Source organism: Malaclemys terrapin, chromosome 14 (assembly GCF_027887155.1).
Source record: "Malaclemys terrapin pileata isolate rMalTer1 chromosome 14, rMalTer1.hap1, whole genome shotgun sequence".
Classification (NCBI taxonomy): domain Eukaryota; kingdom Metazoa; phylum Chordata; order Testudines; family Emydidae; genus Malaclemys; species Malaclemys terrapin.
The window spans coordinates 25,278,446-25,302,516 of NC_071518.1; the positions used below are offsets into that span (position 1 = coordinate 25,278,446).

The 24,071-nt window shown below is 40.7% G+C and overlaps 1 protein-coding gene across 6 annotated transcripts in view; it reads left to right on the forward strand.

Moving 5' to 3' along the window:
• PHKB (phosphorylase kinase regulatory subunit beta) overlaps positions 1 to 22,626 on the forward strand; it is a 197,053-nt gene extending 174,427 nt beyond the window's left edge. For 5 of the 6 annotated variants that reach the window (XM_054048875.1, XM_054048873.1, XM_054048870.1 and 2 more), the window contains 5 exons: positions 11,396 to 11,530; positions 17,326 to 17,455; positions 17,880 to 17,987; positions 19,213 to 19,353; positions 21,547 to 22,626. In XM_054048875.1, coding sequence (XP_053904850.1) covers positions 11,396 to 11,530; positions 17,326 to 17,455; positions 17,880 to 17,987; positions 19,213 to 19,353; positions 21,547 to 21,684 — 652 coding nt within the window. In that variant the 3' untranslated portion in view covers positions 21,685 to 22,626. The remainder of the gene's footprint in view (positions 1 to 11,395; positions 11,531 to 17,325; positions 17,456 to 17,879; positions 17,988 to 19,212; positions 19,354 to 21,546) is intronic. The other variant, XM_054048871.1, reaches the window with a different exon arrangement.
• Positions 22,627 to 24,071: the final 1,445 nt, after the last annotated feature.

Here is a 24,071-nt window from a genome sequence, read left to right on the forward strand (position 1 = left end):
TAGTGGAAAGCTTCAACTTTCTTAGTTCTTCAAGTGATTGCACATGTACATTCCACTCTTAGTGTTGGTACATCCAGCACATGACTGTTGGAAACTGTCAGCAGCTCCCAGGGTCTTTACAAAAGTCATGGTAGTATTAGCTGCATTCCTCCTAAGATTGGGAGTGCAGTGTTACCCCCTACTTAGACAACTGTCTTGTCAATGGCTAGTCCAAATGAGAAGTGCAGAACAGTGTTGCCTGGATTCAGTCAACATTTAATGCTCTGGGACTGTTAAACAACAAAGAAAATTTTTTCTCCTCCCCAGTACAGAGGATAGAGTTTATAGGGGCTGTAATGGCCTCATCTCAAGCCAGGGCCTTTCTTCCACACTCAAGGGTTCCCAGCAATTCAATCAATTGTTATGGATTTAGGCTTGGCTGGTCACTACGGCATAAAACTATTTGAGGCTTCTGAGTGAAGTGGCCTCTTGTACCTATGTGGTTCAACATGCCAGACTGCAATTCAGAATTCTGCGAGCTGGCTGTCATCAGTCTATTCACCAAGCTGCCATCATTTACTCTCAGCAGTAATAGCCTCCCATGTCCTCACCTCCCTAGACTGGTGAACAGATCCAGCCAATGTATGTATAGGTATTCCCTTTGCCCACCCACAACTGACTGTCATGCTAGTGACAGATGGTTTGGCTCTGGGCTGGGAAGCCCATTTGGGTTCTCTACAAACACTGCATCTATGGTCCTCAGAGGACTTAGCTTTACACAGCAGTGTCACATAACTGAAAGCTGTCTGACTGGCATGTCAAGCATTTCTATTGCAGATCAAGGGAAGCAGCCTGTTAGTCCTTACAGACAACATGGCAGCAATGTTTTACCTCAACAGGGCTGCTCTTCTCCACTCTGTCAAGAAGCAACTCTACTCTGGGAGATCTGTATTGCCAACTCATTAGCTCTAGAAGCATCTTACCTTCAGGGTGTACAGAATAACTTTGCAGATCAACTGAGTGGATCATTTACAAGTCATCATGAATGGTCTCTTCACTCAGAAATGGCCAGGTACATCTTCCAGCTGTGGGGGTTTCTCCAAGTGGACCTATTTGACAAAGTCCAACAGAATGTGTCAGCAGTTCTGCTCCCTACAGGGTCACAGCACAAGTTTCATAACAGATTCCTTTTTACTGACATGATCACGCAGCTCCTTTATGTTTTTCTACCAGTCCCACTCATTCACGGGGTATTGCTAAAGATAAGACAGGACCAGGCCAGAGTCATACCTATAGCTGCAGCATGGGTCCATCAGCACTGTTTCTCCACTCTTCTGGTGCTTTCAGTGAAGCCTACAATTTCACTTCCACTAGATTTGGTCCTAATCTCCCAGAATCATGGTCGTCTATTCCACCTGAGCCTATAATCCCTTTGCTTAATTGCATGGATGGTCCATGGCTAGACAATAGAGAGAAGGCTTGCTCAAAAGACATTCAAGAGGTCCTGCTAAATAGTAGAAAGCCTTCTACAAGAGCTACTTACTTTGCTAAATGGAGACATTTCTCCATCTGGTCTCAATAGTATGGGGTATCACCAACCAGTTCTTCAGTTCCAACATATTCTGGACTACTTATTATATCTGAAACACCAAGATTTGGCAGTTAACTCCATCAAAGTACATCTGGCTGCTATTTTGGCGTCCATCCTTAAATGGACAATTTTTCTATTTTCTCCAATAACATGTCCATAAGGTGCCAAGGTTCTGTTCCCTGTTGGATCTAAACTTAGTATTGTCAAGACTTATGGGTCCCCATTTGAACCATTGGCTACCTGATTGCTGCTGCATCTGTCAATGAAGGTGACATTTTTGGTGGCCATTACTTTGGCCAGAAGAGTAGGGGAGTTGGGAGCATTAATGTCAGGTCCTTCATATACAGTATTTTTTAAGGACAAGGTTTACCTGCATCCTCATCTGAATTTCAACCCAAAGGTGCTTTCCTCTTTCCACATCAACCAGCCAATTTCTTTGCCTGTATTCTACCCAAAACCAAATACAACCAACGAGGAAGAGTTTTTGTATACCCTGGACGTCAGAAGACCCTTGGCATTTTACATGGAGAGAACCAGTCGCTTTCAGAAAACCTCCAAAAGACACAATAAGAGGTCAATCAATCTCTACCCAGATAATCTTCTTGGATTACATCCTGCATAATTATGTGCTATGACTTGGCTAATGTCACTCTACCTGACACAGACACAGCTTGTTCGACGAGGTCACAATCAATCTCAGTGGCTTTTCTGGCACAAGTTCCAATTGCAGACATTTGAAGAGCAGCAACCTGGTCCTCAGTCCACATGTTTGCCTCCCACTATGCTGCAGATGAAGATTCCAGATACGATGCTACAATGGGATGAGTCATTGTCCAATTTTTATTGAAATAGACTCTGATCCTGCCTCCTGTCTTACAGCTTATGAATCAGAAGGAGTAGAATGCAGGTGTACAATCATTCAAAGAAACAAAACCAGTTACTAACTTGTTCTGTAACTGTTGTTCTTCAAGATGTGTTACACATGTCTATTCCACAACCCATCTTCCTACCCCTCGTCATCAGAATTACAGCAACAAGGAACTGATGGGGGCTAGGGACAGGTCTGCCATTTATACTGTCACGCAGTGGTTCATGGCAGCAGGGGAACCTCAAGCAGCGCAACAAGTACTGCTGAGGGGAAAAGTTTCCGGTGGCACTGCGCTGGACGAACCGACACCAAGTGTGGAATGAACATGTACCTCTCGAAAAACAACAGTTATAGAACAGGTTAGTAACTTTTTTCTAAAATGTATTTCAGAATTGTGTTGCATTATTTTTTCACTCAAGGGGTAAAAGTTTATGCCCCTCTTCTTACACTACGTGTATTTTCTTTGCATGCTTTCAGTGCAACTTGATGGAATATGCAGTCTGCTTTTCAGATGTACATTTACACAATAAAAAAATTACAGTAAAAGCTGTTTTATCTAGCATGTTGGAGGAATGGGGGTGCCAGTTAGTGAAAAATGCTAGTTAACTAAGAGGGAAGGAGTTCGGATGCAGGGATAGGAGTTGGGGTGCAGGAGGGGGAGCGGGGTGTGGACTCTGGGAGGGAGTTTGGGTATGGGAGGGGGCTTGGGGCATAAGAGGGGGGTGGGGTGCTGGATTAGGTGGGTGCTCACCTCAGGCGGCTTCCTGCAAGCAGTGACCTGTCCTGGCTGCTCCTAGGCGGAGGCGCGGTATGCGGCTCTGCGTGCTGTCCCTACTGGCCCTGCGCCAACCAGACTATAAACAGGATGTCAGTGAAGATCAGAAATGCTGGTTTATAGAGCTTTCCAGTTGAAGTGCCAGACAAAACCGCTTTTATTGTATTTTGAACCCTTTTAGGATGTAACACTTTTCACAGTATTTATCAACACAGTAATATCCCCAATAAGCACACGGAGTCAGAATACAGGTTGCTCTGTTGCAGTGTAACCTGTTATGACCATTTCAGATTTTTTTAGCAATATGATATGGCACAAACGTACTCATAATATTGAGCGAAGTCATGTTTATGCCTGCATATTGGAGACACTGTTCAAGAGTAATTCTCTGTGCAAAAATATTTTATAATTCTGCCACGGTTAGTAAAGATAATATCATGTATTCATAGAATATCAGAGTTGGAAGGGACCTCAAGAGGTCATCTAGTCCAATCCCTTTAGCTGTAGAGAGTTTTTATAAGGAACTGCCTTTTTGGGGAGGGGGGAGGGGGGAGGAAGAAGAGAAAATGTAAGTTGAAATGGCCTGCTGCTGTTAAAATTTGATACTGCTTCCTTTAAGACAAAACAAGACAGACACACACACAAAAGGACTCAAAAAAAATTACGAAATATAGAAAATGCTACTCTGTCTCTGCTGCTGACTCTCATTTGCAACCTCCGTGCTGAAGAAACATGGACCCAGTACGTTGTCTTGTGTGCCACTTTGAGACCTGGCAAAGTTGTACTAGCATTGAGCTGGTTAGGGCATTGCTCTACAGCACTGATGCAAAATGTACAATTGTATTTTCTAGAGAAGTCAAAAAGAGAAAGTGATAGGAAAGAGAAGAAATAAAGTAGGGAAAGGAAAATGGCATATAAAGGAAGGGATGAGATCAGGAACCCAAGTCTCATATTCCAGGTGGTGTTCAGGACTCTTCTGGAGCCAGCAGAAGTGGTTATGTCATCTGGGTTGCTTTGTTTGGCTCAGTCTGGTCAGGACATCTCTCAAGATCAGGACAAGGGAGGCTCTCAAGGGTGTCATGGTAAATTATGTGGTCCCAGGAGATAGTGGGACTGGAAGCCATGATAGTAAAGCTCACTCCTTTTAGTTCACCCCGTCTACCATTTTAATACCTGCCCTCCCGAAGTCTCTTTCAGGGGCCCTAAAAAGTGGGGTGTTGAGTCTGCCACCGCTTTAATAAGAACAGTGAGGAGAAGACTCAAGGGCAACCTTATGCTTCCTTGGTGTGTAAACCCTAGCTCCCAGAAGGAGACAGTACAAGCCCTAATCCCTGTTGGGGTAGAAGCAACCATCCTTGTACCATTATAGCCAGCAGAGATTGTCTGAGCCTTTGAGGGGCAGAGGTTCCAGGGGAGGAGACCCTCTGCCTCTTCCTCCTCCACTGCACACCCATCTTCCATCTATCTCATGAACGTAGGTTTGACAGTGTAGTCTCCAGCCTTGCAGAACCAGTAAATCCTATTTTTCCTCCAATCCCATTGTGAACTGTTTGATTTTGTTTTTGGAGGCAGAGAATGGGACTGCCTCAGACCGGTGTTTCTTGGAGATTGTGCACAAGGGGTACTCCAGTGTAAATCCATTCCTACAGTTCACCCCCTTTCCTTTCCCCGTTGGGGACGCCTCTCAAGATATTATTCAGGAAACAAGTAGACTTCCTCCTGCAACTCGGAGCAGTGGAAGATGTGCCCATGAAATTCCAGGGCTGGTGATTCTAATCCCGTTACTTCCTGGTCCTAAAGAAGAAAGGGGGATGGCGCTCCATCCTATATCTTCGACAACTCAGCAAATTCATTTGTCGATTAAAGTTCAGGATGGTGATGTTGGTGTCCATAATTCCAACTCTAGGTCCTCAAGATAGGATGCATTCTTTCATATCGAATTCACTTGGCCCACAGGAAATACCACCTATTTCTTGTGGGAGTCTCATTACCAATACAGAGTTCTTCCCTTTAGCCTATCCACAGCCCAGAGGGTCATCACCAAGTGTCTAGCAATTGTGGCTGCACATCTGAAAAGGCAAGGAATTCAAATCTGCCCTTACTTGAACTGGTTAGTCTGACGTTGGTCATCTCAGCGAGTGAACGATTCAGTTTGAGTAATCCTCATTCTCTTCACTGCACTGAGCCTCAGAGCAAAATCCATTCTTACCCGTACTCAGAGCACAGAGTTCATAGTGACAGTATCTGCCGCATGTCAGATTTCTCACCATTCTAAATCTCATCAACCAGGTTCAGTCTCATCCAAGAACATTGGCCCAAATCTGCCTGAAACTGTACCTATGTGATGCATTTTACCAGACTTCACCTTGCTCCATGCAAAAGTTGCGGAGATCAGTGAATCTACATAGCAGACACTATATACACGCTACATTGGTAAAAATTTTGCAGAAAATCCTCTCCTGGTTAGACTGGTGGAAGGACCCACCACACACCTGTAGAGGAGTGTCATCCTCCTCATTTCTCTCCAGTATAACAAAGGTGATAGACACATCCATAATAGGATGGGGAGCTCATCTGGGCCACCTTTGGATCCAGGGCCTCTGGTCCCTCCAGGTGGTGAACCTTCCCATAAACATTCAACTGGCATGCACAGCTTTCCTCCCAGCACTTCTGAGTTGTCGCAGCACAGGTACTCACAAACACAACAGGAATGCCCTATAGCAACAAGCAGGGAAGAGCTCAACAAGCAGCACTTGTTGCTGCTGTGCCATGACGTGATCCACCTTTAGGAGAATGATACCTCAGACACCACATCATGCCAGTGGCTCTACATCTTCCCCAGAATACCCTATTGGACCATCACAGTCATTAATACTGAAACAACTATGAATGGTCACGCAGGAACTCCATTTTTGTGCAGATGGGAGTACTCGAGCTTAGACCTGTTTGCATCTGACCAGAAAAACAAACAATGAAGTTTCTTCTCCAGAGCAGGAGCCAGTCTTGGTTTTCTGTCAGACATCTTTCTGATTCCATGGTCACTGGGACGCATGTATTCCTACCTGCCAATTCCTTTGATACCAGGAATCCTCGGGAAGATCAAACAAAATGCAGACCTAACAATAGCCTCAGCAAGACCCAGGCAGTTTTGGTATTCCAATCTCATGATCCTGTCAGCATGGCTCCCCGATTGTATTCCTGATACAACCAGATGTTATCACACAATTGGAGGGACAAATCTATACCTGAAGCCAACATCCCTGCATCTCACCGCCTGACTGACATCCACTGACAAATTCTGCTCTCTAGCAGTTGAAAACAACCTGGCATGCAGCAGAAATGACTCCACCAGACCTGCCTGTCCTACTAAATGGAAGAGTTTCTCCATCGGGGCATTAGATAATCATCTATCTCCCTTTTATAGAACTGGAAGGGACCTTGAGAGGTCATCTAGTCCAGTCCCCTGCACTCGTAGCAGGATTAATTATCTAGACCATTCTTGATAGGTGTTTGTCTAACCTGCTCTTAAAAATCTCCAATGATGGCGATTCCACAACCTCCCTAGGCAGTTTATTCCAATGCTTAACCACCCTGATAGTTGGGAAGTTTTTCCTAATGTCCAACCTAAACCTCCCTTGCTGCAATTTAAGCCCATTGCTTTTTGTCCTATCCTCAGAGGTTAAGAAAAACAATTTTTCTTCCTCCTCCTTCTAGCAACCTTTCACATACTTGAAAACTGTTATCATGTCCCCTCTGTCTTCTCTTTTCCAGACTAAACAAACCCAATTTTTTCAATCTTCCCTCAGAGATCATGTTTTCTAGACCTTTAATCATTTTTGTTGCTCTTCTCTGGACTCTCTCCAATTTGTCCACATCCTTCCTGAAATGTGGCGCCTAAAAGTGGACACAATACTCCAATTGATGCCTATTCAGAGCGGAGTAGAGCGGAAGAATTACTTCTCATGTCTTGCTTATAACAGTCCTGCTAATACATCCCAGAATGATGTTCGCTTGTTTTGCAACAGTATTACACTGTTGACTCGTATTTATCTTGTGGTCCACTATGACCTCCCAGATGTTCTTTGGCAAACATTCCAGAAGGAATGTAACTGCAAGTGTATGGATAATTTGCAAGGTACCCATGGGCAGTAGCAGTGTTTTCAAGTCAACTTATCTTTAGTCATACTAAAATATTGGTTTTATTAACAGTTCATATTTGGTAGAGTCGCTCATAAGTGCAATAGTTTTTCCCATTGTAAAACATACTTTCTGCAGTGTCTGCTTATTCACATGACTCATCCCAGAATCTTCTTTAAACCAATCCCAGTGTGTCAGTGTTCCTCCCTGTTCCAAGGTTTCATCCTTTTAGATTCAATTTTATTTTACTATTATCACCCACTTCAATAAGTAAATTAACTTTCTCACAGAAATAGTATTCCAGTCTGATAATTATTTGATTTGGTCTCTCATTATTGATTTGTAGTCTGGCTTTCATGTTGAAAAAGATCAAGTTCCTGACAGACCCATTACTGTAAAGACCTCCAATCACCTGCTTTCTACCCAAGCTCTGTCACTCAGGTTTTAGTAGGAGATACTGCTAAAGGTTTATTTTATCAAACATTTTTCATCTCCACGTTTTATACTGTCAGAACACCTCACATAAGCAATTACAAACAGAAAATACCTTGTCAGTGAATGAACTCCTATTGATGTCTAAACTGCATCTTTGTATCAGTGAACCGATTCCAAAGGTAATTCTGTATTTTAGTAACAGGGCAATGACATTGCTTTGTCCAGGCAAAGAAAATAAATGTAATTGATGCTCTGAACCCATAATCCACTAAAAGCAATTTCTACAGGTTTGCTTCTGACTTTTGATATGAGAATTGGGGTAATGATAGCTATCTACATGGCTAAATCTACCTTACTATCCATTAATCATCAAATCATATGGCTGTCTGAATCATCATTATCCAAGTGCAGTACACAAACCTTCAAATTACCATGTTTTCATTGATAATACATCTTTTGTAGAACACTGCTTCCTTTCATATGGGTGACACCTGTTTCTGTCTTTCACCACACACTGAGAAATGGGGCACATCTCTCTCATTAACTCAAAATATCAAACCCTTGGTTGCATGGTGATTTTTAAAGATCAGCTTCAAATCTTTATTCAGAAACTTTGTTGAACATCCTAAGTAACCAACAGACATGTATTTGTTAGTCATTTAAAAGTCAATATATTTTTTTATAGTTGAAAATCACTTATCCTGCCATACGTCCTGACTTTGAGTCCCTTGCCACACTTGATGACATAACTAGCACAAAAGGGAAGCAGGAAAATGTTCCTGGCTCTGACTTAAGTCTTACTGACATCTATGCTTTCAGGGTGCTACTCAGGACTTGGCAGGAAAGTGAAGGAGGAATGACTGAACAAAATATCTGAAAGTGCACTTGTATTATTAAAGTCAGTGTTCCCCGTAAGATGAGGCATGCCCAAAGGACTACCCTCGGTGTGGAGGCATGGACATATCTCTCAGTTGTTTTAAAAAGTCTCAGAATTCATTTATTTAAAAAGTCTCTAGTTATAGTTGCAGAGAGAACTTTCAGAACATGAAGTGAATGTAACTGATGCAATGCAGCGACATCTGCATGAGTTTGTAGACTCTGAAACAATAGCTTTGAGGCATGTATTGTCATTGGAATGGGCTTTAACTTAGGTGCCTATATCATGGCTCATCAAAGCATGTAAGAAAGAAGATGATGAATCCTATTTTGAAGATCTACATCAGCATTTCCCAAACGTGGGGCAGGGGGATGAGGGGCAATAAGAACTATTTGTGGGGAGTGGGCAAAGAAGATGTATACACTAGGACGTCTCGACTTTCAGCAAGGGGTGGAGTTGCAGGGTTGGAGCGTGTAAATGGTTTCATTTTCCTAAAGTGGGGACTTAGCATTCAAAAGTTTCGTAAACAGTGATTCAGTCTACACCAGGGGTCGGCAACGTTCGGCACGCGGCTCGCCAGGGTAAGCACCCTAGCGGGCCGGGCCAGTTTATTTACCTGATGACGCGGCAGGTTCGGCCAATCGCGGCCCCCACTGGCTGCGGTTCGCCATCCCGGGCCAATGGGGGCAGCGGGAAGCGGCATGGGCGAGCGATGTGCTGGCCGCGGCTTCCCGCCACCCCCATTGGCCTGGGATAGCGAACTGCGGCCAGTTGGGGCCGCGATCGGCCAAACCTGCCGCGTCAGCAGGTAAATAAACCGGCCCGGCCTGCCAGGGTGCTTACCCTGGCGAGCCGCGTGCCAAATGTTGCCGACCCCTGGTCTACACGCATACACAGGAACTGTGTGAATAATTTAGGGTTTTAAATGGAGACTACAAAGCTTTTCAATTTGCACTGTGGAATCAGTGTTAAAACGGATGCAAACATGAGTTTATTTGTCTTGAGTTATTTGAATTAATAACTTGTAATTTTGACTACTGTGGGGGGGAGGGGTTTGAGACTGCAAGTTAGTTTTTTTTTTTTAAAGTCCAGTATATCAATCTACTAATCATTTGTTGAAGGTGGTAACACGCAGCTCATGAACTATGACCCATCTTTGCCCAATGTATGAGTAGGCATTATGTACAGATTCTCAGTCTTGTTCTACTTCTTTTGCACTATGCTGGGGGTGCAAAAGGGAGTGGAAAACAGCTGCAATTTCCAAACTAGTGTTCCCCCCCCCCCATGTAGGAGGGTCCCCAGCAGGCATATGAATAGCTCCTATACTACTCCGTCCTTCAGGCCCAGCATAAGGCTTATGACTGGTGTGGGGAATAGGCCTGATCAGGATGCCCTGCACATTTATCAGTCACAAGTTAGCAAGTGATCCCTTGGGAATAATTGTCAGATGGTAGAGTGTACAGCAGCTCCTAATCAGGCTCTACTCTGCAAAGCAATGTAGAATATATGTCCAGGTGTAGGAGTCTTGCTGGCATCACAGAAATATTAGATACTCTTACCTGTGAAATTACAAAGTTTTAAGACTTATGAATGTGTTTATATAAATAGATTGGGTACTGTTAAATAATTTCTTTTGAGGATATGTTGTATTTTAAACAAAGTAATATGTATGAAAGTTTAATACAATGGTGAAAGGTGAATCCCTAAGAAATACTTGCTATAAATAGACTTGTGTATTTCATCCTCTCTTTATTCCTTCACTGTGGTAACTGAACAGAGACTCTAAGCCCTAGAACCACTTTTATTGAGTTTAATGTTATGGGATGCCTGCCCTAGCAGGCCAGACCTAGTCAAATTTCTTTTAACATCTGACAGCAAATACCCTTGTGTGCTGAAGGAGCTATGCTTAGTAAGAAAACAGGGTAGCTGAGTAATCCTGCTTCCCAAATTGACCTTGCAATACAGTGTCTTTTCATACTCATTATTCAGTTAAAGACTGTAGGACTTAATTGTTTCTGTAAGATGTAAAAGAAACCATTTTCCATCTCCTTTCTAATGGTTTGCAAGTTCTGCTTACCTAAGACTGAATGTTGAACAGAAAAATAGTATTGATTCCATAATTATTTTAATTAAATCACAACAGCAAATAATTTTAAATATTAATTGACTTTTTTAATATGAGAGGACAGGTAACGCTTTTTTCAGTGAAGGTCAGTGATATAAGTGGAAATTCATGGGGCAAGCATATCTTCCATGTAAATGCCACATATAGATCACAATTATTTTACAACCCATCTCCTAAAACTGTTTATATAGTACTACTTTCAGTTTGCATCAGACATGTAAAATGCACTGTGGGAATCTGAACAAACTCCATCACAAAGTAAAATTGATATAATAGCATCTTGTTGACCGAGTTATTGATGTATCTCTTGGCAGCCCAAGTTACATAAAAAGGATCTTTCTGGGTTCTGTAGGGGTATTGCATCAGACCGTTTTGTTTTAGGAAATTGCACTTTTCTTGTCTTCTAGTAAAAAGTATACATTCTGTAATTCAGAACTGTATATAAACACATATAGTTAAACTCAAAAGGAACCACATGATTTTTTTTCTCCAGCTGTCTGTCTAGGTAGAGGAGAACTATGTTATTAAAAAGTTCTGTTTCATACATTTTGAAGGGTACGTGTATATGTAATGTCCTATAAATAAATATTTTCCTCCTTATATTTCAGATGGATTATTCATGCTATGAAGTATGAACTAACAATCCGTGCCGGGGATATGCCACCCATGGATTTATACCAGCTGTCGCCTAGTGAGGTGAAGCAGCTTCTGTTGGATATTCTTCAGCCACAGCAGCAAGGGAGGTAATGAGATCTGAGTTTGTATCTCATGCTGCTATTCATAATAGATCAATTGCATAATCTTTGTGTTTCTGAAATAATCTGTATGCATCTTAAATCACTGGTGTCTGCAATTAATAAAGTTTCAGTCATACATTATGTATAATGCTGTGAGTTTGTCACGGAGGTCATGGAATTCAGGGATTCCATGACTTTCTGGGACCTCCGTGGCGGCTGGCCCAGAGGCCACCTGAGCAGCTCGGGCAGCCCCTGGGCCACCTGCACCAGCTGCTGCTGGGGCAGTCTTGGGCCACTGCCCCCCATTCCCCAGGAGCAGCAGCAGGAGTTTGGGTGCGTGTAGGAGGGGGTAAGGGCTCTGGGAGCCGCTTACCTGGGGGGGCTCCCGGGAAGCGGAAACATGTCCCTCCATCAGCTCCTAGCTCTGTGCGCTGCCTCTGCCCAAAGGCACTGCCCCCTCATCTCTCATTGGTTGCGGTTCCCAGTCAATGGGAGCTGCGGAGCCGGCGCTTGGGGCGGGGGCAGTACGCGGAGCTAGGAGCTGAGGGAGGGACATGTCGCTGCTTCTGGGGAGCCGGGTAGGGAGCCTGCCAGCCTCGCCAACCCCCAGCACCAGCGGTGGTCCAGGGCTGCGCACCACCGCCCGCCATTTCCTCCCCCCAACACCAGCAGGGGTCCTAGGCTGCTCCCCCCCCCAGCACAAATCTGCTCCCAAGGTTTAGTCAGGGATATATTACTAAAAATACCCATGACTAAAACATATTCTTAATTATGTATAGAGAGGTAGTGAAGACACACATTGATTTGTTTGTTCTTTTAGCTGTCTTCGATTTTTCTGATTTTCTTGTACATGTCTAAAAACCTGCTCTATTGCCCCATAATCCTTGTGTGAAACTTTACAATAAAGCAATATTTGATACTGTAGACGTCTGATGTGTAGGATTTTCCTCACCTAGCCTGACACTAGGAAGCAAACAACATCCCAAGACTAGTTACTTAAGGAGTTTTCTCCAGTCAGAGCAGGGTTTATCTGCTGCTCGTTGACCACCTCCTTCTGAGCTGTAATTATTCCTTGTTTAAATCCCCTGTCTCCTCAGCATCTTCAAGCCCAGCCACGTTGTCTGACATGTACCATCTCCTTCAAGGCTGTAGCCTAGTTTTTATTAGCTGCCAGAGAGAGCATTTTTAGTTGGTGCATCACAAATGAGCAGGATAGAAGCTGAGGGCATTATCTCCATGCTGATCACAAATTGATGTGGGAGACTGAGGTCAGAAATTTCCTCTTACAGGCTGTGTGTTAGTTTAAATTTTTGCAGTAAGACTTACTTACATGGCTCATAATTTCTATAGTCCTTCTGGGCCATATGGGTGACAGTGTTCCCTGTCAGTAAAGGAGATAGGTACCATACATTCAATTCACAGCTCACCTCCAAAGCATATAAAACACATCCATGTCATTTCCATACCTGTAGCAAGGTAATCATTTTAAATCTGTGCTGTCTCCTAAGGCTGGTGTTCAGTGCCACTTACCAAATTGATATATACTGACTGTGCAGTAGCTCCAGGTCCAATTCATATCTTCTCTCTCACATCCTGCTCGTGGTGGTTCTGTTTCTACTCATGCTGGCACTGCACCAGCTCCAGTTTCTTTTCTTCCAGATGCAGCTTTTCCTCCTCTAGACTCTGCTGATTCAGGGAACTCTTAATGGCATCCGGTTGTTTCTTCAGTCACTGTGTACATCATCCTCTACACCTCCCTCTGGGATCCCAGTCCTGCTGGTCAATTCTGGCCTTTGTCTCCCTTGACCTCTGCTGGACTACCAATGAACTGAGTGTTCTTCTCAAGTCCTCATCCAGTTCTGAGCGACAATTCCTTTTCTGGTCATCTGTGTACAGCAGACCAGCCAGCTGTGTCTTTTTCAGCTCTTTAAAATTTAGCTTTCTTTCACTGCACGACTCTTCCAGCTCATCTTTCCTGAGCAATTCACAATTCGTTTTTTCTTCTTCTCTCCCTCCCCCTCCTGAAAAAAAATATAGGACAATTTTTCTCTTGGTTTTTCCTCTACAATATTTGTTTTTAGTGCTGTTGTTACTTATTGGAGATTCACTATTGGCGTGATCCCACACACACGGCCACCAGTATGTCAGAGTTAGCCATATCTGTGCCCCCTTGAGTGCACCCCCTCAGGTACTAGGCCTGATGTCTTGCCGGAGTTTCACAATTCTGCCACTCTTATAGTCCGGGGCCTGGTCTAGTATCCTGTGTATGTACCATTCTTATCCTGCATGTTCTCTCTTCGGGAGTCTGTGATGAGTGGTGTATACAGGGATCGAGGAGGCTGTCCCTGTCACTGTGTACATCGATTCAGACAGCCTTCCAAAAACAAAAGTATTATTTATTTTAGCAGTAGTTAAAAAGCACTTAAAGAAGAAGGATTTTAAAACAACAGTCTCCATGCATGCCTGTCGTATCATTCCCTGATGGTAACCTTGGCAGACCTGACTTCTTCAGACATCCCCAGCAAAGTGTTGTGTGTCATTCTGGTTCCCCCAAACAACTACCATGTTTCCCTTGAGAGAAGGACTCTTTTAATCCTACCCACAGTCCTTTGCTCTTCTATGTTCATGGGCCTTTTCCTGCCCTGGTCCAATCCAGTTTTGTAGGTTGGCTGGAGAGGAGGCAAATATAATCAAAACTAATAATACGTAATCCATCTACCTTGTCCATCTGGTCAAGCCAGAGCAATCCACCAGCCAAGCTGTAATGGACTCAGTCTCTGTCTCTTTCTGACCCCTTTGACAGTCCCATGTGAGAGCTGGCAGCCTACTCCAGAAGCCCATTGTTTATCCCTTGACTGTCACCTCTCTGTCCTTTGTCTTCAGACAGGGACATGCTGAGTTCACCACCCCATCTACCCATAGCATTGATCATTCAGTCACTGGAGCTTCCATTGTGCTTCTGGAACCTCTGTTGATCTGGGTCAGTTTCAGCCAGTTCCTTAATGACTCATTCGTTGTAGCCCAGACAGCAAGATGACACCCCACCTGATGTCACTTGTGCTGCCCCAACAGCAGACTTAACTCTTTCTCCCTCCTCCCCCACTGGGTAGTACTGCAAAGTACAGCGAGGACCTGAGGCGCACATAGGATTCATACAAATATTGCAGAAAATTGCCATTTTGTGTCACTAACCATGTTTTCTTAGCAGGCCTGCCTGTGTTTGGCACCTGCCAGAAACTCTCTTTTGGGAATATGACAGTGCAGCAACTCCAGACACCTTCTTGGAAAAAAAAGTATTATTTATTTACCCATAGGAATATAAAAATCAGAGAGCAAAGGATTAAAACAATAAAAGGCCTATATGCATATTGTCTTATCTAACAATTTAGGTAGGCCTAGTTTATCCAAGTCATTCCAACATCTGGGAACGGAATACTATCTGCTTCCCTCCAGACCTGTCCGTCTGCCACTCTTAACTCAGAGCTGTGGCATTTTAACAGTTCAAAAAGTCTTTTGTTCCCAACATCCACCTGAAGCTCCAGCATGGCTGGAGGGAGACTTCACAGGGCTTGTTCCCTTAAGTTCTCGTGACTAGGATTATCTCTAAAGCCATTCCCTGCCTTCCTGCAGATATGTATAACCAACAAGAATTAAATAAACTCTTTGATCCCAGATAGCTACCAGCATCATAGTAATCTAATAAACAGATTAGTAATTAGATTAGTTAGATTAGTAATCTAATAAACAGTATATATAATATTCATAATAATAATACAGATATCTCTTTCGTTCTTCACAGAGAGTAAAGGTAACCGAAACTGGTGGTTATTCTGTTACTCTGTTCAAACACTCAAAATGTTATACGGTGGGAGTGTATCTTAAATGAGGAGTTTAAGGTTGTAATAAATTTTCTAACAGCCTAACGGGACCAGCTCATTCAATTATAGAAAACTATTAAACACAGCACTAATTAAAATTTAGGTTACCTACACAAATTGGTGTGGTAAATAATTCATAACATTTAGTTTTCTGACTTCTCTGCCGCCAATGTCTGGCACATTTAGACATAGTGCTCTCCTAAAAAAGGCTTGTTAATTTTTAATAAAACAGCTATATTTTTGAGCTGAGAGATGAAGTATGAAATGAGGCACCTGGTCCACAATTCATTTTCTTCTGCACTCCTTTTTAGTAATATTAAAATAATTGAGGAAAACAGCACTTACCCTAAGAACTTAGTTTGGTTTCTAAGAAAAGCTTTTTCAGTTCAGTAAAGAGAGCTTGTACAAACTCCTGCTGCATGGGAAAAGATTTTCTCCTTCAAAGAGAAGACCTATGAGGACTATACTGCTGCTAGGAAAGATTTTTTTTTCAGTTAAATAAAAGTATTATAAACTAACTATGAAATATTGCTACCATAGACTGTAATTTTGTAGACTGAATTTACTCATTACAACCATTCCATTATTACCACTTCTCACAGTTTTGTTGCTAGTCTTGCAATATTTGTCTTTTTTAAAGCCCCAGCTCTGGGGGTCATGTTTCTTTGTAAGAATCTCACCTTTCTTCTTAAAAAACTTAAGTTTGTAGTCCTTTATAATTGCAAAGAAAAGTTTGAAGATATGATCCACCCAAAGCTCAAAAACTGGATGACAAACAATCCAAAATTTATTATCTTTTAAAATCTAATGATTAAGCTGATCTCATGATTTTTCAATGCTCGTGGTTGGCAATACTGCACTACATTAGTCTACTAAACCCTTTTTATTAAATTAACAATAGAATCAACTTCATAAATGTAGGTTTCTTAATTTCTTTAAAATTACAAATGCTGTAAAGCACTGAACATTTGGGATGAAGTACCAACAAAATTTCAGTTTACCAACTTCAATTTTTTTTTTAATTTAAATTACAGCATGCAAAAATGTCTCTTCAGCTTAGTACATTTTTTGCACTGTTATTTGGAATTGCAGGATTTTAATATGGAAGCTGTACTAGCACCGTAAATTGTACACCTCTACCCCGATATAACGCTGTCCTCAGGAGCCAAAAAATCTTACCATGTTATAGGTGAAACCGCATTATATTGAACTTGCTTTGATCTGACGGAGTATGCAGCCCCGCCTCTCCCCTCCCCCCCCCGCCCCCCCCCCCGGAGCGCTGCTTTACCACATTATATCCGAATTCATGTTATATCAGGTCGCGTTATAGCGGGGTAGAGGTGTATTACATACAGTAGAGGGGATAATAAAGGAAATATTTATACTGTAGTAGTACTAGCATGGATCATGGTTTCTTCTTTATGCAAGGTGTAAACATTTTGGTGCCATACACATGTGCCTGACAAATTATATCTCAGGTAAATTAAATGGCAAATTTGCTTTCCCTAAACGTATATATGTTTTCTTATAGATGTTCTGTCAAATTCTTCCCTAGTGCCTGGTAACTCCATTGACTTTGGTGGAGTTACAGCAGAGTTTAATTTGGCCTATGTCTTGTCCTGTGTTCTAAGTTAAATCAATTTAAGTGTTAAATTTTTAGACCAGTTAATAAGACACCATCCCACATTTGAGTATAACGCTCCAGCTTCTAAATCATCTTGCTTTTGTTCTCTTTAGGTTCTATTTTTATTTCCATATGAAATATTTATCAGGAAATGCAACATATACTGTGTGTGCATCATTGATGGATATTTACTGTTGTTGCTTACCCTAATGGCTTAATTAATCCACAAAGAAAGCTTTGTTTTGAATCCGAAACAGATTGGTTTTTCAAGCCCTTCAGTCATTTTGTTTTGTTCACAGATGTTGGCTTAACAGACGTCAAATAGATGGTTCTCTGAATCGAACTCCCCATGGTTTCTATGACAGGGTGTGGCAAATCTTGGAGAGAACCCCCAATGGTGTAATAGTAGCAGAAAAATATTTACCACAGGTAAAAAAGAAAATATTTAGAGAGTTGCACATTGGTTTTTAAACTACTGAATGCATTGCCATTGTATTTTTCTTCTCTTTTCATGAAATATGTGCTACAGATAACAAAGGATTCCAGGTGTAAAATAACATATTGGACATATGGTGCTGGAAGAAGCTTTGAGTTTACTATTTGCTTGTAACTGCAGTGAAAATATTTTAATATTCTGAAGGGCAAAAAAATCTCAGACAAGACTCCTAACAGAATGCTGTTATCGTTGACTAGAAATTTGCTTCCCCTTTGATCCAACGGAACCCAGATTGTTAATGTTGGATAAATAATCCACAACAAATAATCCAACCAGTTATATTAGAATTTTTTTTTATTGAAATCAAATGGTTAAAATACATGCAGCATTTTATTATTTGTATTGTTTCTTTTTCAGCAGCCAACACTATCTGATATGACTATGTACGAGATGAATTTTTCCCTTCTGGTTGAAGACATGTTGCAAAATATTGACCAGCCCGAATACAGACAGATTATTGTAGAGGTCAGTACCATATGATTAAGAGAAGTTTTCTATACATGACTTGTTTGTAACAATTTTGAGAAAGAGTAACTGAACCCCATAGAGAATTGAATTAACAGGACTGGTTTAAAATCACAGATAAGCACTTGCAGATCCAAACTACTATGGCAGTTTTTAGGACACTGTCTCCACAGATTTTTGTGTTTTATATTAAGCAGTTTCACATTAATGTAGTTGGATAACACATTTCAGGATGTTGGGGTCCCCACACTGCACCAAACAAAGCAAACAGTAGCCATAGAGTTAATAATACTGGGCCAGACTTTCAAACAAAAAGATAATTCCAAAATAGCACTGTATGCCGCCCCCAGCTTAAGCCATGGGATCCTTTCTTCAAAGCCCAACTGTTCTAAACACCAGTTCCACCTGCCAAATGACAACTCCTCCCTCCCATCTCTGTTGGGCAATCCAAAGAGCCACACTTGCCCCACTGAATCAACAGTATTTAACCACCAGCTCCCTCCAGTGTTAAAACACATGCTAATCAAACAAAGTGAGGCAATAGAGTCCTGCCATCCTGTTATGCACCTTCCCCCCAGAACCAGTCCCTGGGCTGTCTGAGCAAACTAGGGGTCAGTTTTCCCTTCAATAGCTGCCTAGTATTTCTTGCCTGCGACTATGAATCTGTCCCTGGATATTTCCTGGCACTTAAGAGTTCCAAACTATTTTGATCATGTCCAACAACTACTGGTATGTTGAGTACAATATCTCAACCTGCAGCTGAAAGATATGGCCTAGAGTCCCCAAGGACACAAGTGATCAATATGCAATCCACCACCAACTGCTAGTCACACTCTTAAGGCCTGCAAGCCAGTCATGCAAGTCAGTTATTCCCATTTTAAATGCTGTTCCAGCTGCAAGGAATTCGGTATCCTTGGACTTAAATTTGTTCTTTGTTGCTTATATAGATTGCATTGGTAGTACATCTAGATTTTAGTTGTTTAATGTGTCTCATATTTACAAATGCTTGCCCTTGCCTACAGCTAAGCCTTTGTCCATTCCCTAGTGTTGGTTATTTGTTCAGATTACTGTAATGATCTTTTGACTGTTCTACCTACTTCATCAATTTCAAACGTATATTTTACATAAAATTCTGCTTTTTCAATATATAGAAAATCAAAAATTACCTGTTTACACTGCCATAATGAAGATGTTTGTTTGTTTGTTTGTTTTTTCCCTATTCTAGTTGTTAATGGTTGTATCTGTTATTTTGGAGAGAAACCCTGAGTTAGAGTTTCAGGATAAAGTGGATTTGGACAAACTGGTGAAAGAAGCATTTCATTATTTCCAGAAAGATGAGACCAGGCTAAAGGGAGTTGAAAAACAAGTGAGTAAAATATTCACTTCATGTAAAATTTACAGTTCTTCTCAATCAAAGACAAAATTTGGTAATTGTAAATGTGTGAGGTTGAAAATAAAACAGACATACAGAACTCCCAAATGGAATCCATGAAATTTAATTCTATTGAAGTACTATGTTATATGACAGGTTAATGGATGGATCTTGTAGAGCCTGTAAAAGTGTCTTCATAGCAACAGAGACTGACATCTTAAATCTCTTTGAACTCAAAGTCCTTGAGGGCTAGACAACCAGCCCACAAAGGTGCTTGAAAGAAAGTGTATCCTGCCTCACTGAATGCTAGAATGATTGTTTAGGTAAAGCTGGAATAACCTGAATATGCTTAGAAAAAGTTGGTGTCTTAAAATGAAATGTTTCCTCTTTGATAGGGGAGCAAGAAGGTAAGCGGTGGTGGTATCTAAATAGATGCAGGATATGATATTTAAAAACAGTCTGAAGTTAGGATCCTAAATCCATTCTGAGGCACCTAAATAAGTGCCCAGATATCCAGAAGTGCTGAGTACCCAGTAACTTCAGCTGACCTCAACAAGAACATTTTGGTGGTAACACAAACTCAGTTTTGCATCTAAAGTGTTTACCCATTGTCATTAACATAAACTAAATTAGTGGTTTGAAGCCAGAATGCATTACTTAGTAGACCCAGATGGGAAACTGTTTCTCCACCCATGAAAATTTTCAACATTTCAGAAATGTTCATGTTCCACAGCAGGACCAACCTAAGATCTTTTGGAAACTTTCATGAAAAAAACATAAGAGACACCCACTCCAGCCTAGCTAATAGCCCAGTTGCTAGGCCATTCACTCGGGATGTGGGAGACCCAGGTTCAAGTCTGTGCACCTCCCACAGCCTGAGTGAGGGCCCTAGCCACGAGGCTGTTAGCTAGGCTAGGGTGTGGGTGTTTCTCTCAGACCAGAAATATGTTTAAGTAAAAAAGTTCCAGTGTAGATGAATCAGCATTTCCCAATGAGAAATCCTTCTGTCAAAAAATTCCTGACCAGCTCTACTTCTTAGTACTTCCCTGTTAATACTTCCCTATTAATAATTCTTCGAGCACAGAAAGCTTTACATGGAGTTAAGGTGCCTTGCATTCATTCCCCAAACATAAACTAAAAATACAAGAAATTCTTAGTTCGGGTTTTTTCACAAACTCTGGCCCTGATTCAGCAAGGTAATTATAATATTCCTAACTACCTTACTAAATCAAGGCCTTTAAAAATCACTTCTTCTTTCATGTATAATATCAGACAATATCCTCACAAATAAGGCCTGGCTTACATTTAAAATTGAGGTTGACATAGCAAGAAAGATCAGGGGTAAAAATCCATACCCTTGAGTGCCATAGTTACACTGACTTAACCTCCAGTGTAGACATAGCCAGGTCAACAGAAGAAGGGTTCTGTCGACCTCGCTGCCATCACTCCGGGTGCTAGTGTTCCTAGAATGATGGAAAGACCCCTTCTGTCGCTGAAGGCTGCGTCTACACTAAGGGATGATGCAGGTGTAGCTACTGCGCTGTAGCTATGCTGCTATAGTCTCTGTAGTGTAAACATGGCCTAAATATAAGTAAGAAGTCAAATTTTTCATATCATCCCTAACTGAGCTTTTAAAATGCCTGGACTCTTTTATGTGATGTGAGTCTAGGAAGAAAATATTTTTTTTCCTTATAAGGTTAATGGAATAAGTCCCATACTTTAGCTGCATTTTTAAACACAACCTTAGTCATGGAGTTGAAACCAGCCCAACCATAATGTTTGAAGAGAGATTACCTAACTAATATGTTTTGCAAACAATGTGAAGAAACCGACCTGTCATTAGGAAATTAAGAGGGAAATCATGTGACCAGAATATGTAATATGTTCTTTCACAAAACTATGCCCAAATACAGTAGGCGCACTCTAAGATTTCTAAGAAAGTCTTTAAGCAATTGAACACATATATATTATACCTTTAGAAAAATCTTAGATTTTAACGTTCCTGTTTATGACACACTCATTGTTCAATGAGTTGTCACAAAAAGACTGACAATGTCAACAATGAGAATTGCACTTTTCACCTATAAAATGGTTTCAATTAATTTACTCTGTACCAATGGTTAATCTTGATTCTTATCAATCAACACTCGGATAGAAAAATACACTTTTTTGTTTTTGTTTTTATAGGATGACATGACTTCATTTTACAACACTCCCCCAGTGGGAAAAAGAGGAACATGCAGCTACTTGACTAAAGCTGTGATGAATTTATTGTTGGAAGGGGAAGTGAAGCCATGCAGTGATGATCCCTGTACCATTAGCTAAAGTTCAGAAAGAAATATAGGAACCATTGCTTATTTAGTGTAGTTTTGCATGTGATGTTTAATTCCTATTTTGAAGAGTAGTCATGGGCAGTACTATAAATCTTCACTGTGATAAGCAGAATTGCTTAGGGTAGTAAATGCCACAACTGATTATTTGGCAGTAAAAATAAATGTATTTAATCAAGAAAAAAATCTCAACAGCAATCAGCAATCTTCACCTAAATGTCAAAATAGTGTGCTGACTGAAAATTATGCATGAAGCATGACATACAGTTCATATTAAATGAGCCCAATGATATTTAAATAAAGTTGGCTGGGCCTGTATTTTTGGCTATGTAACTGTTTAAAAACAAATGATATACTTAGTTATTTGTGTAATTTTGAACTAACAGTTTATGCAAGATTTATTACCTCTTTCTTCCATTTGTACTGTAATTCATTACAAAATGTTTATTGTAAATGCTGAGTGAAATACAGCCAGAATTTTTAAAAAAACAGAATACATTTGAACTAATGGTTAGCACACAAAATAGATTGACACTTAACGTAAAAGCTAGAGTGGTTTTGTATTTGGTCACCTTAGTCAAAGTGTAGGTAAAATAAAAACAATATTCTGCACAAAATATTTTCTTTACAATGCAGTTTAGTTGGTTATAATCGTATGAGAATTGTTTAGGGTTTTAATGGCTTAGTTATAATGTGATTACACAGATTGAAGACTGCCAGAAAATGAATACAAAATATGTAGAATTGCTTTTTATATTTTAAATAAATGTCATTGCAGCTAGCCACATGTTCAAAAGTTTGTATGAGATTTATAAATTAACACTGGATACATTAGTTAATATGGGATGAAAATTTTTAAAAATGTATTTAATTGAAATTAATGTTGGGAAGATGACTGAAGAGAGACGTTCATTAAATATAAGCATTTGACAAGTTCTTTCCTGTATTGATGGTTTATTTGTCTCCTATGCTTGAAGATTAGTATAGAATCTACAAATTCTAAATAACAAAGCTTGAATTATTTTGAAGAAGGTAGTTTCCACGTTCCTTTATAAAAGCTTGCATTTTCTATCAATCCCCTTTGAGTCTGATCCAGATCTCGTGGGAAGGACTCCCATTGGCTTTTATGGATATTGGATGAGGCCCGTTTGAACATATATCATCAAAACAGATGTTGTGACAGAATAAAATATGTTCAACTGATTGAGATTTGTGTATAGCATTGGTAATCTAATAAATGGTGGTCCACTACAAGAATGTTTTACAATAAATTGATTTCTTTTCAATCTATATTAAATACATAGTAGTGAAATTGAGCCACAGATATATGGTGAACAGAATGTGAAAATGATGGAATGAAGATCGGCGCAGTTTAAGTACCTACCCAGAAATGAATTAGGACTGGTGTTCTCTGATGATGGTCATGGGCCTACAGTAATCTACAGAGTTTTTCTTGGTGATCACAATTAAATACTTCTTGAACCACACAATGAGGCGATTGGTTGCTGAGTAGAGAAAGCAGCAAAGAGTCCTGTGGCACCTTATAGACTAACAGACGTATAGGAGCATGAGCTTTCATGGGTGAATACCCACATCTTCGGATGCATTTTTGCTGCTTTTACAGATCCAGACTAACACGGATACCCCTTTGATAACTTGAGTAGAGAAAGGATCCCTTTCTAAGTGGTCGACAGAATTAAAAACAAATTGGAAAACCTCTTGTTTTGAGGCTAATAGTAAGAGTTAAAAACAGGTGCCATTGGCCTTTTAGTTTCAAAATATTTATAAACACCTGCAAGAGAAGTTAAGTAAAAATATTAACACATTTATCAGAACATTGCAAGACTTAAATCTGATTTAAAGCTTATGATCTCACAATGACTGATTCAGTGAAGCTAAGTTTATTCTATATGCACCAGCTGTTACAAATCACTGAATGAACAACAGTTTGTTATATTACTTGTCCCTCATTATAAGTAATTTTTATTTCATCACTTTGTGGTGCTATCAGAGTCCTACAATGTTCCATTCAACTATCATAGTTTCTGATTTAAAAGGTTGTTTCTGAGCCACCAGGACACTGCTGAACAGTTGCATCGTTAGTGACGCCAACTTGTATGGAGGCCTAATGTCAGAAATCACTTATCCAATTCCAGTTTGCAGTTTATTTAGTTTAGAATTTAAATCAAATATTAAGCTTTAAATAGCAAAGTTTTTCTTTTGCTTGTTACACTGCAGAGATGCTATTTTTGCTACTTGTTTGACCAGTTGGCCCCCATTTTGACTGCTTCACTCATGATCCACTCTTTCAACACAATATTGCTAGCTACGATGAGTTTCAAGCTTGCCAATTTTAATCAGAATCTTTCAATTCAAGTGATA